The 12,362-nt window shown below is 44.5% G+C and overlaps 1 protein-coding gene across 4 annotated transcripts in view; it reads left to right on the forward strand.

The window, feature by feature from the left end:
- The window catches only part of KCNH5 (potassium voltage-gated channel subfamily H member 5), a 568,772-nt gene that overhangs the window by 490,168 nt on the left and 66,242 nt on the right, over window positions 1-12,362 (forward strand). For all 4 annotated transcript variants that reach the window (XM_029598143.1, XM_029598144.1, XM_029598145.1 and 1 more), the window contains one exon: window positions 4,521-4,717. In XM_029598143.1, the coding sequence (XP_029454003.1) occupies window positions 4,521-4,717 (197 nt within the window). The remainder of the gene's footprint in view (window positions 1-4,520; window positions 4,718-12,362) is intronic.

Here is a 12,362-nt window from a genome sequence, read left to right on the forward strand (position 1 = left end):
CTATTGTTAAATGACTTGCCACTAGAGATGTGAATCGGAATCGGTTCGGATTCCGGTTCCGATTCACATGTGGGGTTTTTTTCATCGGGCCCGATCGCGGTTTTGTTTATTGGCTGCGCCCGAGCCGATAAACAAAAAACCCACCCGACCCTTTAAAACTAATACCTTAGCTTCCCCCACCCTCCCGACTCCCCCAAAAACCTTTTTACAGGTACCTGGTGGTCCAGTGGGGGGTCCCTGGAGCGAACTCCCGCTCCCGGGCCGTCGGCTGCCACTAATCACACACAAGATGGCCCGCACCATCTTGTGCTCCTACCATGTGACAGGGGCTGACCAATGGCACCGGTAGCCCCTGTGACATAGTAAGGGCAAAGGCTATCGGCACCATTTTGATTACTGGCAGCTGATGGCCCGAGTGCAGGAGATCGCTCCCGGACCCCTGCTGGACCACCAGGGGCCTTTGGCAAGTCTTGGGGACCCTCCTGACGCCCACAAGGCTTGCCAAAAGTCCAGTGGGGGTCCGGGAGTGACCTCCTGCACTTGGACCGTCGGCTGCCAGTATTCAAAATGGCGCCGATAGCCTTTGCCCTTACTATGTCACAGGGGCTACCGGTGCCATTGGTCAGCCCCTGTCACATGGTAGGATCACAAGATGGCACCGGCCATCCAGTGCTCCTACCATGTGACAGGGTCCGGCCAATGGCACGGATACCCTGTCACATGGATTGGGCAAAGGGCCATCGGTGCCATTTTGATTAGTGGCAGCCGACAGCCCAGGAGCGGGAGATCACTCCAGGGACCCCCACTGGACCACCAGGTACCTGTAAAAAGATTTTGGGGGGGTTGGGAGGGTGGGGGAAGGTAAAGTATTAGTTTTAAAGGGTCAGGGTGGATTTAGGGGTTATTTTTGTGTGCCGTTTTTCCCGTCCTCCCCCAAAACGATAAGAGAACCCCCACGATCAATATCGTGGGGTTTTCCTATCGTTTTGGGGGAGCCCCCGATTGCTGACGATTTTGAAAATATCATCCGATATTTTCAATCATCCGAAGCCCGAGTCACATCCCTACTTGCCACTTATATTTGGATTTGATCAGGAAAAAATAGCAATTTCCTAATTTATGCTGTCCTGACAAGTGGGTACCATGATTATCCATGTGAGCAAGCAGATGATATCTAGAGAGTTGCTTTATTGAAAGCTTTCTCCAGCAGAATATATTGTTGGTAGATATTTGACTATGCTTGCTTTGAGCTCTCACTTATTGAACTTTAAGTAATGGTGATTTATTGATATTTTGTTTTCTAGAAGTGTATTTTTCTTGGTGGACACCAAGTACCAGGTTCATACTACAGACAGGAATATTTGAAACTGTATAGGAACTTTCCTATCTTAGAAAGTGCCAGGTAAAGAGCACCTTATCACCGATTGAAGTAGAAAATTATTCCATCGGGAGAAGTCCTAACAGCGCCTAGTGGTGGAGATATTCAAGTATTAAAACATAAAGAGAAAATTCTTGTTGGCCACTAGGGATGTGCAGCGAAAAAAATTTCATTTTGTTTTTTTGCTTTGTTTTGGGGGGTTGTTTATTATATATTTATTTTCTGTAGTTTACAAAAATAAAATAAAAATATTTCCCAAATACAGATTTTAAACAAAATGAAAGGGGGCCTCCCAAGACTGCTTTGCAACCCATCCCTCTAACCCTCCCAAAACTGCTGGGATAAGGATCCTCTCTTGCTTCAACTTACCCAGTCTGGGGTGGATCCAAAGAAGAGGCCTAGGCTCAGGCTTAAAGCCTCGGCCTTTCACAGGCCTAGTCCCAGGAGGATGCCAGGACCTTGATTTAGGCCTGGACCCAACACCGAGGCCTAGCTTCGAGGCCAGGTCCTGAAGCCTAGGCCAAGGCCCAGGCATGATGCTAGAGCCCAGCCCAAAAGCTCATTCTCAACGCTGGAGCCTTGACCAAGGCCCAAGCCCAATACTAGGGCACGGCCCAAAAGCCGAGGTCCAATGGCAGAGGCCAAATCCCAACACTAAGGCCTCAGCTTAGGCCCTGACCCAGGCTCAGGCTTAGAAGCCAGAGACCAAGCTGTGGAGTTCCTCTTTGGTATTGTCTTCTTAAAATGACGCCCTCCACTTGAGGATGCATCGGAGTAACTTCACTGAGCCTTCCTTGTGAGTGGAGGGTACAATGTTTGATGTATAGCCATTCCTTTTAAAATAGCGTCCTACACTGAGGAGGAAGGTGCTGGAATGAAGTTATTCCAGTATATCCTCAAGCAGAGGATGTCATTTTAAGAAGACAAAAGACCGAAGAGGAACTCTGCAGCCTGGTCTCCAGCCTCCAGGCCTGCATCTGGGCCTAGGCTAAGCTGAGGCCCCAATGTCAGAACCCAACTTCCAGGTCAAGCCTGTGCTATGGCCTAGGCTGAGGTCATGACATCAGGACTTAGCCTCTGGTCTAGATCCCAGTGTTGAGCCTGAGTCTGGGCCTTAGCATTGGGACTGGGCCTCTGGACCAGGCCTTTATGTCTGTCCTAGGCTGAGACCCTGGCATTGGAACACAGCCTTGAAACTGGACCTTAGCATGGAGCTAGACCAAGGCCCTGGTGATGGGACCGGGCCTCTGGGCTTTAAGAAAGGGAGAGCCAGGACTTTGAGGCCACTTCTCAAACAAACAATAAAGGAAGAGGAAGGAGAGCAAGGCCAAAGAAGGAGGAGAGTCCTGAGAGACCACAGCCACCTAGGCTGGAAGTAGTAGTGCCCAATGGAGCAGGTGGAAAAATTAGTTACTTAAAGGAAAGCCCATTTGGGCAGAATTTGAGTTGACTATTAATTTGATGCTTGTTTAAAAAAGCTAGGGAGGGAAATATCCCTTGTGCTTTGATGAATAAACTACACCAATGATGTAACCTGTGTGGACTTTGCTATGTGGCTGTGCCAGAAGCGTGGAATCGTCGCACTTACTTAAAGGGCCAGATTTAGAAAAGGGTTTTTTCTATTTTGTGTGTATAGGGGGGAAAAAAAGCTTTTGCTACATTATTAAGAATTTGGGATCAGGAACTATTTTTCCTTTTTGGATATGTGTTGATTTAGTTTTATTTAGAAATCTTTGCTCATGTACCTATATTTGGTACATTTGAAGCCCTTTCGTTTTTCTGTCACATAAAAATTCTTATTTCAAGATACATGAATGGTTTTTTTTTTTCCCCTTCTACAATATTATCATAAACAAAATGTGTGAAGGCATTAAAATATTTATAATTCCAAGCATTTGGAATCATAAGATTTGCTGGCGAGCATCACAGAAGTCGCAAAACAGATCGAAAATAAAAATCGGAAACCGGATCCTCATGAGGAGCAATAAAATCGCACTTATCAGACAACAGTAATTTGAAAATATTAAAAACACAATCCAGTTGTAAATTATCAAACCCCTACAGATGGTACAAAATGCCGCAGCCAGAATCCTAACTAACACTAATAGAAGAGACCATATTACCCCCATCTTGAGCAACCTCCACTGACTACCCATCAAACAGAGAATCCTATATAAAACCTTAACCATCATTCACAAAGCAATCCATAACGCCGCACCTATATCTCTACAAATTCAACTTCAGCCACACTTATCTTCCAGACCCATCAGAAGCGCCTACAAAGGCACATTAGTCGCAGCTCCTGCCAAATCAACACTAAGAAAAAGAGCACTCTCCACTGCAGGACCACACCAATGGAATGCGCTCCCACCAGACCTACGACTCGAACCCAATCTACCAGAATTCAAAAAAAGGTTAAAAACCTGGCTCTTCAGGCAAGCATTCCAATTCCCAGAGTGTAACTAAGCACCTCCTCCTGTCTTTCAGATCCAACCATTGTAGGGTGTCACGAATAGCTTGACACTTAACTTCTTACACGTACTTGCTTATTCACAATGCCTATTTAACATTTAACTATTTAAAATTGCCTACTTAACAGTCATTTAACAGAGGACATATTATATAACCGTTGCAGTCGATATACGCTACTAAAGTCCATTGTAAAAAGGGGAACACACACATACTATTCAAAACACGAACAAGGTTATTTATTATTTGTTAAATATTATTGATATTTCACTGTTCCTTGTAATAATGTTCATTGGTTGATTGTTATTGTTCAGTGTTCTATGTAAAAAACCCTGGTCTAACCTCCCAGACCAGGGCAACCTTTTTGTTACTTGTAAACCGGATTGATTTGTATTGCATACAGGAATTCCGGTATATAAAAATTAAAAATAAATAAATAAATAAAATTACTTTTAGGAAAGACTGTTTGTATTTCTGCCACAGTGAAAGAGTGGAAAACAGTAAATCTAGATTATTTTGTAAAAGATCTATATCTTTTCAACTGGAGACAGAAGTACGCACCTAGGCATATGGTATTTTGTATGATTTAGTATCTTTTGTGATTAGTCATTTTGGCTTGATGGATCCTGTATGAAGCATTGTCTATAATAATGCACCTCATGTCATTTTCTAGGTAAAGGCGATGTGTTTGGAGATGTGTTCTGGAAGGAAACCACCCTTGCTCATGCATGTGCTAACGTTCGAGCACTGACATACTGCGATTTACACATCATTAAACGAGAAGCTTTACTTAAAGTTTTGGACTTTTATACAGCATTTGCAAACTCCTTCTCAAGGAATCTAACACTCACATGCAATCTGAGGAAGCGGGTAAGCTGTTTGGTTGCATTTTATTATTCTTGCTTATATGCTGTTTTTCAGCACCTTCATACATTCATTGAGGTCAATATTCAGAAGCCATTTAGACGGCTAATTGAAAAGTTAGCCATCTAAATGACTGCCCAGCTATATTGAGAGCCATATGTGGCTAGAATTTTGTCTCATAAATTGCATTCTGAGAGTGGGCAGGAAGTGTTTCTGGGCGGAGCAGAGTTAGCAGAGTAAGTTATGCGACTAACTCCGGCATTCAGCTATTTAAGATAGCAGGGTATATTCAGCAGTGAATATACCCCGCTGCTGCTGAATATACCCTGCTAGATAGTCAAATATATTTATCTGGCTAACTAGCTGAGTCACAAAAGCGGCTGAAAATGGACCTCATTGTTTTTCTGGCAAACAATTCCTTTGAGATTAGTTGCATTGTTTTAAGATGATTTAAATTAATCTGTTTTTTGTAGATCATGGGTAATCATTGATAATGACTAAAGTATTTTTTTTACAAAATAAGTTTTAACAAGTTATCTTAAGTATACTCTACTAGTTTGCACAAGCTTTCATACAAGTATTCACTGACATTGTGCGATGAAAGCAATTTGTTGCATGTGTATAGCTGGAAACTGTGATTTCATAAACAGAAGACTGATTTTTTCTAAAGATCAACACGGACAAAAAACAGGACATGTGGATGAAGCTATGCAATTTTTACTGTGGTTTTTCTAATTTGGCACTCAGACAAATTTGACAAAATCTGCTGTACCTGTATAGGGATTGATGTTCAATAAATTCAAAAATAATTGTAATGTTCTTTCTTTCTACTCACTCCACAACCTGTTCCCTACTTCTCTATTTCCTAGACAATTAAGAGCCCTGCAGCCCAGACCACAAGTCACAATATAGGGGTACAGGTGGACTCGGGGAGGGGAGAGAGCAGAGTGAGGAATTTAAAGAAAGAAAGGTAATCAGGTTACTTAAGAATGGGGCCAGGCAGGGTAGGGGACAGGGAAGGTAGGGCTGGGAGAGGAAAGCGGTTATCAACCATAAAGACAGCCCGTATCCTTTAAGAGCAGGAGCGCAACAAGAATACCCCCTTTTTGGTGTGCTCATTGTCCTACCGGCAGTTTCCACCCTACCAGCCCATTGTCAGGAAGCTTTCGGGAAATTTAGTCGCAGCATAAATGGCGGGGTGGTCAACTGGTAGGAAAGGGTAACGTGATGGGCCCTCAACAGTTTTGCAGCCCAAAGCTGTTGTGGCAATATGACTTAAATACAATTGCAGTTTCATACCTTCAATGGCAGTAAATTCCAGGGCCCTGGACTTTTACGGAACTGGGTCCCAAACCATGCGACGTGCAAAGCTGCATCAACAAAATTGGATTCTAAGGCCGGGTATCAATAAAATTTAATGTGAGGCAGCAGCTATGGACCTACAGGCTGGTCACCCTGAATGCTGTCAGATCACGTACAGTATTATGAGGTGGTATGTTGTTTGGGGATACCTATAAGGCATGTATTTATTAATGACAATTTTCTGAGTTCATTTATTTGCTTATTGTTTGTACTGCAGCCATAACACACAAAAGAAACTTCACATGGAGCATGAACCTCATGTCTTTATTGGAAATATTGATATTCATTAATTGGATGCAAAAAGGGAGGAGGACACCTATGCCTATATATATTGTGCTGGAATAGCTAGGAATACTAAGAACCTCTTCTGGTCAACAGCTGGAAGAGATGCTTTCTCTAAGGCTAAATTCTTTAACGCAATATCTTTGGGCACCAGCAGTAGGAATTTGATATGCTTGCTGTGTACAATATCTTCATTTTATTGTAATTAGTTTGTCTTATGTTAATGTGAATGTTTTTATGTGCCACCTCAAGAACCTCGGATTGGCATGTTAAAAATGCTTTTAAATAAAGAAATGTGCCTGACACCACCCACTATTTCATGGTGCAAACTTGAGTGTCTTGCTTGGTTAGTGTGAATTGATACCACTAAGCTATAGGACAGATACTAAAATGTTTTCTTTTACATAAAAATAAAGTAATAGTTATTTCCTTGCAATACATACATGCAAAAAATCTTTCCTTATGTCCTGAGGTGAATTGAATAATAATCTATTGCCATGTGCAATCATGTAAAATATGTGCAGATGTGAAAGTGCTAGAGAGATGAATATTATTTACAATAATATCATAGAGAATGATGCTAATTACTGGCATGATATTTGCTACACAAGCTCACTTCCAAGCATGAGGTGGTGTTCAATTGTCTGTGTTTCGATTCATTTTTTAAATAATCTATTCATATAATAGGGTAATTTTCAAAGGCATTTCCATAGGTAAAACAGAAATGGCCTGTTATAAAATTGCCTGTCTGCAGGGCTGGCGGAAGCACTAGGCAAATTAGGCCTGGGCCTAGAGTGCCGAGCATTAGGGGGTGCGGTATACCGAGGGGAGGTCAGGGGGAGCCAATGCCCCCAGCTAAAGGGCTATAGGGGGGCGTTGATGGCCGACATGGGAGGCCCATGCCGCTTCCGGCGGACCTCATCTCACCGGCGGGTGAGCAGGGAACTACAGCAGGAAGATCGGTGGGCTCGAAGAAAAAGGTCACGTTCAAACCTGCAGGTACTCCTTTTCCTTCCTGCCTACTTAGCCCCGGAGGAAAAATGTTGCCGGAGCCCTGGAAGAAAAATGTTGCCGGAGCCACGTATGGCATCTGCTGTACGCGGCAGGTGCCGGAGGAGCATCTGACACATACAGAAGAAGAGCAGCGTTAATGGACCGCCGCATATTGCATGTCGCGGTGGCCCAAGAAGAGGAGGAAAGCCGGTAGCAGGGCCATCGTGGATTCCAAGTCGCGGGCGGCCAGAGAAGATCAGAGCAGCCGCAGAGCCCATCTTACGGCAACCCGTGCAGAGGAGGCCCAAAGGTGAGAGTGAGGCTGAGGGCCTGTAGAGTGTGTATGTGTATGAGATGAGTTGAGAGATTGTGTGTGTGTGTGTGTGTGTGTGTGTGTGAGAGTGAGTTGAGAGACTGTGTGTGGGAGTGAGGACCTGAATATTTGGAGAGACAGCATGTGAGAGCCTCTTTGTGAGAGGGACAGGATGTGACAGTGAGAGCCTGTGCTTGAGCAAGACAGCATATGGGAGTGAGAGAGCCTGTGTGTGTGAGAGTGAGAGCATGTGCATGAGAAAGACAGTGTGTATGTATGTATGAGAGAGCGCATGTGAGACTGAGAGCTGTGGCTGTGTGAGACTGCATGTGAGTGTGAGAGCCTGTGTGTGTGTGTGTGTTTGTGTAACACACACACACACACAGGCTCTCACACTCACATGCAGTCTCACATGATAGAATGAGAACCTGATTGTGTGTTTAAAGGATGAAGACAGATGAAGAGAAAAGAAATAGAAAAAAAAAAGACCCTGTAAAAGGAATTGGCAAAAAAACAAGAAAGGGAAGGTGGGGAAAAAAAAGCCTGTGATCAACTGATTAGAAAACTAAGATCAGACAGCAAAGGTAAAAAAAAAAATTACTTTTTAGTGATTTGCATATGTAATCTTTGGGAATGTGCAAGAGTAGCACTTTCTCTATGCCGATCTCGCAATGTACGAGATCAAATGGAGGAAGTGGAAACCCACAGGGCCTGCACAGAGGAGGCAGCAGAATGGGCTTCATTGCCAGTAGCAGCAATCAGCATCTCCCCAAATGTCCACGTGGCAGCAGTGACAGCAGTAGCAGAGGAATGAGAGAGGCTCCGAGGTTGCTGGCAAAAGAAAGACAGAGGGGTCTGCCTTCAGTGTATGCAAGTGTATGAATGGGAGTCTGCCTGGGGGTGTATGTGTGTGAATGTATGGGTGCCTGCCTGAGGCTATATCTGTGTATAAGAACGAATGGGTGTCTTCCTGGGGTCTGTCTGTGTGAGAATAGGTGCCTGCCTGTGTGTGGTGTATGTGTGTGTGTGTGTGTGTGCGTGTGTGTGTGTGTGTGTGAGAATGAATTGCTGCCTGCTTGGGGGGTCTGTGTGTGTGAGAATGAATGTGTGCATGCCTGGGATGTGGGGAGGGAGCAGTGTGAGAATGAATGAGAGCTGCCTAGGGGTCAGTGTGGGTATATATGGGTAGGGGTGTGTGTGTGTGTGTGTGTGTGTGTGTGTGTGTGTGTGTGTGTGAGAATGACTGGGAGCTTGTCTGGGTGTGTGTGTTTGTGTGTATGTGAGGGAGCCAGTGAGAGTGAGAGCATGTGTGTGTATGAGAGAATCCAGGGAAGTGAGAGCTTGTCTGTGGTTGGTGTGGGAGGAGGGGGGAGAGGGTCTTAGAGCCTGAAAGTGTGTCAATGTCTGTGAGAGAGAGGGAGGTTATGTTGGGTATAAGAGCATGAATGTGTATGTATGTGACAGTGTATGTGTGAGAAAGAATGAACATGTGTGAGAGAGAGGATAAAGTTTGTGCTCTCCCCTAACCTAATCCTCGACAATTTCAGAATGACTGGAAATCAAGAGTTCCCAAGTGTGGACAGCAGGGGTTTTTGAAAATCCTTATTAGTTTTAATTACTGGGTGTTATTTGTTATGTATGCTCTTTTGAAATATATTATTGGTGCTTGGGAAATTTTTAAAAAATGTATTTGATTTTAATTAATAGAAATTATTCTATTTATCAGTAGTTTTAAAATATTATTTTATTAGAATGGTTTTACTATTATAACTGATGCTTTATGTTTCTTGATTTTATTTGTTTTATGAGGAATGGTGGTTCTGTTTTTCCATTGTTACACTCAGAATCTGACTTCTTGGGCTTTCCATTTCAGTTTGTCTAATTTGTGATCCTTTATTCCTTATTTGGTGAGGGTCTGTCTCTGCTCTGTGCGTGTGACCATGATGAGAGATTCTGCTAGCATGTAGTGTCTGTGTAGGGATCTATAGCAATCGGGGTTGTTTTGTTTCCTCGGTAGGTGGTGCATTGGTATTCTGGGACCCAGTGTAATATTTACAGTGCTGCTTTTTCACAGGTAGGGTTATTGTTGTTTGAGTCCTTTGTGATATTACTGTTATGTTACGATATGATACGGCTTGCTGTACAGATTTTGAGTGTCTTTTTTGCGAGGTTTTCTGTTAGTTCACAATGTGTCTGGCAGTGGAAGGTGTTTGTGCTGCTGTTACTGTGAGGTGACACCAGAATTTGAAAATATTTTTTTGTTTGATGAGTTGTAAGGGAAACACCCAAGCTCAATTGTTGGGTGAATTTCAGTGGATGCACAGAGTTGGAGAACTGGAGGTGCAGGATTTATATTGACATTCTGTCCCTTCCTATATATTCCAGACGTCACTCTCATAGCCATATAGAATTAGTTGAATGAGGCTATCAAATCATTTTAATAGTAGTTTTACTAGAGGTGTGAAACTGGTCAGCTTTTTAAAATTATGCAGAAGACCCTTTGGTCTTTCTTATTAAGACTTTTTTTTATAGCCAATTTTAAAGCAGGGGGGCATGCTATGCCGGTGGGTGTGATGAGGAAATGTCATTTTGGTTCCCCCCCCCCAAATTCTTCTGTCTAGAGACGCCACTGATTTTCTGTGGCCTTAAGCAATAGTACAAGAAGGATTGGGGGGAGGGGGGGCTGGAGAAGCACACAAATGTATTAGTCCCCAGGTGCCAGAGACCCTTGGTACGCACTGAGGGCCGGATTTTATAAAGTTGCACAGCCGCGCGTATCTTATAAAGTCCGGGGTCGGCACGCGCAAGGGGGTGCACATTTGTACAACTTGCGCTCGCCGAGCCCAGCACGCGCTGCCTGTTCCTTCCGAGGACGCTCCGAAAGCAGGTGTAAATCTGCATGTGCCAGCGGGCTGCTGGCGCGCCATCACTTAACCCAGGGGCTGGTCCGGAGGCCTCGACCACGCCCCCGGCCCGGCGCCACGCCCCCGGTCCCGCCCTGAACCGCTCCCTGACCCCGGGCATGCCCTTTTTACGAAGCCCTGGGACTTTTGCGCGTCCCGGGGCTTGCGCTCGCCGCCGAGCCTGTGCAAAATAGGCTCGGTACATGCAGGGGGGGGTTTGGGGTAGGTTTTCGGGGGGTACACGCGTACCCCTTTGAAAATCTACCCCTGAGCGCGAGCCATATGGGGCTGCAAGTGGTGGCAAAGAGGAGTGACGATTTGGCGGGCTACGAGCAGCGCCCAACCTGCTCATGGCCGAAACCGTGGGGTGGCGTGACCGGGAGAGGGGTGTGGAGGTGCAAGGCAGAAGGTTCGCCTAGGGTGCCTAATCCCCTTGCACCGGCCCTGCCTGTCTGATATACTAGTAAACTTAGGTTTGTATGCCGTTTATGTTCGTAAGTTTATTTGAACTGAGCTGAGGCATTTTCGGTAGCAGGGTTGGGTAGGGGTGTTGTATTTACAAACATACTTTTGCATTTCCAAAAGTATGCATTTAATTTCCCAAAAAAATGTCTACACACTTATTAGCAGGTGTTGTTGTGTGTATTTGGAAGGAGGAATAATTTCAAAGCAAACCTGCACACATAAGTTCACTTTGAAAATTATTGTAACTTGGGCACATATTTGATGGAAAATGTATGCAGACTCTTACAAAATTGCACCCTAAATGCTCTATCGGGCGAATTATCAAAGCCCGATGTGCGTAAATACCGAGGGATAGGTGCGTGGCCGGGCCCTGAGCGCATTTTAGAAATGGCCTGGCTACGTGCATATCTCCTGGTACGCACAGAAGTGCCGGGCTGTCTCAAAGGGTCGGGCAGGGAGAAGCGGGGCGAGGGCCGGCAGGGACAGTGGCCATTAGGCCCTGTCCTGGGGAAATGTGCGCCTGAGGAAGTTACTTCTGCTTCAAAAGAGCAGTAAGTAATTTAACAAAAAAATTTGCCTAGATAGGAAAGGGTTAGGGGTCAGGGAGGAGAGGGGAAAAGGTAGGAAGGGTAGTTAGGGGGATAGGAACTGGGAAAGGCCTACTCCTGTTGCCGCGCGTATTTTTTTAAAATCCCCCCGTTGCGCACATGACACAACACCCACCCACACTTGCGCGTGCCGTTATTAAATTGGCCACGTATGCGCGCGCAGGAATCATATTTTATAACATGCACGCGGCAACGTGCGCATGTTATAAAATCGACGCATCCATGTGTGCGCCAGGAGCCACGCGCACATGGACTCACGTGCGCTTTTTTGAAAATCTACCCCTGTATGAGGACAATTTTCAAAATCCTTTTTCCAGATAAATAGTAAACTGGCTGCCTGGAAAGTGCACTTCTTCAATCTTCCTAAAATTATGTGTGGTGTACCACAGCATATATATATTTTAGCCGCATTCAGGGGAAGCACCCCTGGGTATGTGTTTCGGATGGGTTTGGGAAATGATGCTTATAGATTGTAGTTTCAAATCTACATGTGTTGTTTCCCATGAAAAATCTTCCTGCACATAAAGCAGCAGCAAAAGTCCATGGCACTTTAAAAAAATATAATTTTTAAACATGTCAAGTTTCAGAGTGAAAGCATATCTGTAATTTTCCTTTGGAATTTGGTACAAAGTTCATGGATAAAATGTACCCACAGACTTTGCAGCAAAAATGGACAAACAGTGTTCATGTATATGGATAAGGTTCAAGCCAAAGATCATCTATGT

This window comes from Rhinatrema bivittatum, chromosome 4 (genome assembly GCF_901001135.1).
Source record: "Rhinatrema bivittatum chromosome 4, aRhiBiv1.1, whole genome shotgun sequence".
Taxonomy (NCBI): Eukaryota; Metazoa; Chordata; class Amphibia; order Gymnophiona; family Rhinatrematidae; genus Rhinatrema; species Rhinatrema bivittatum.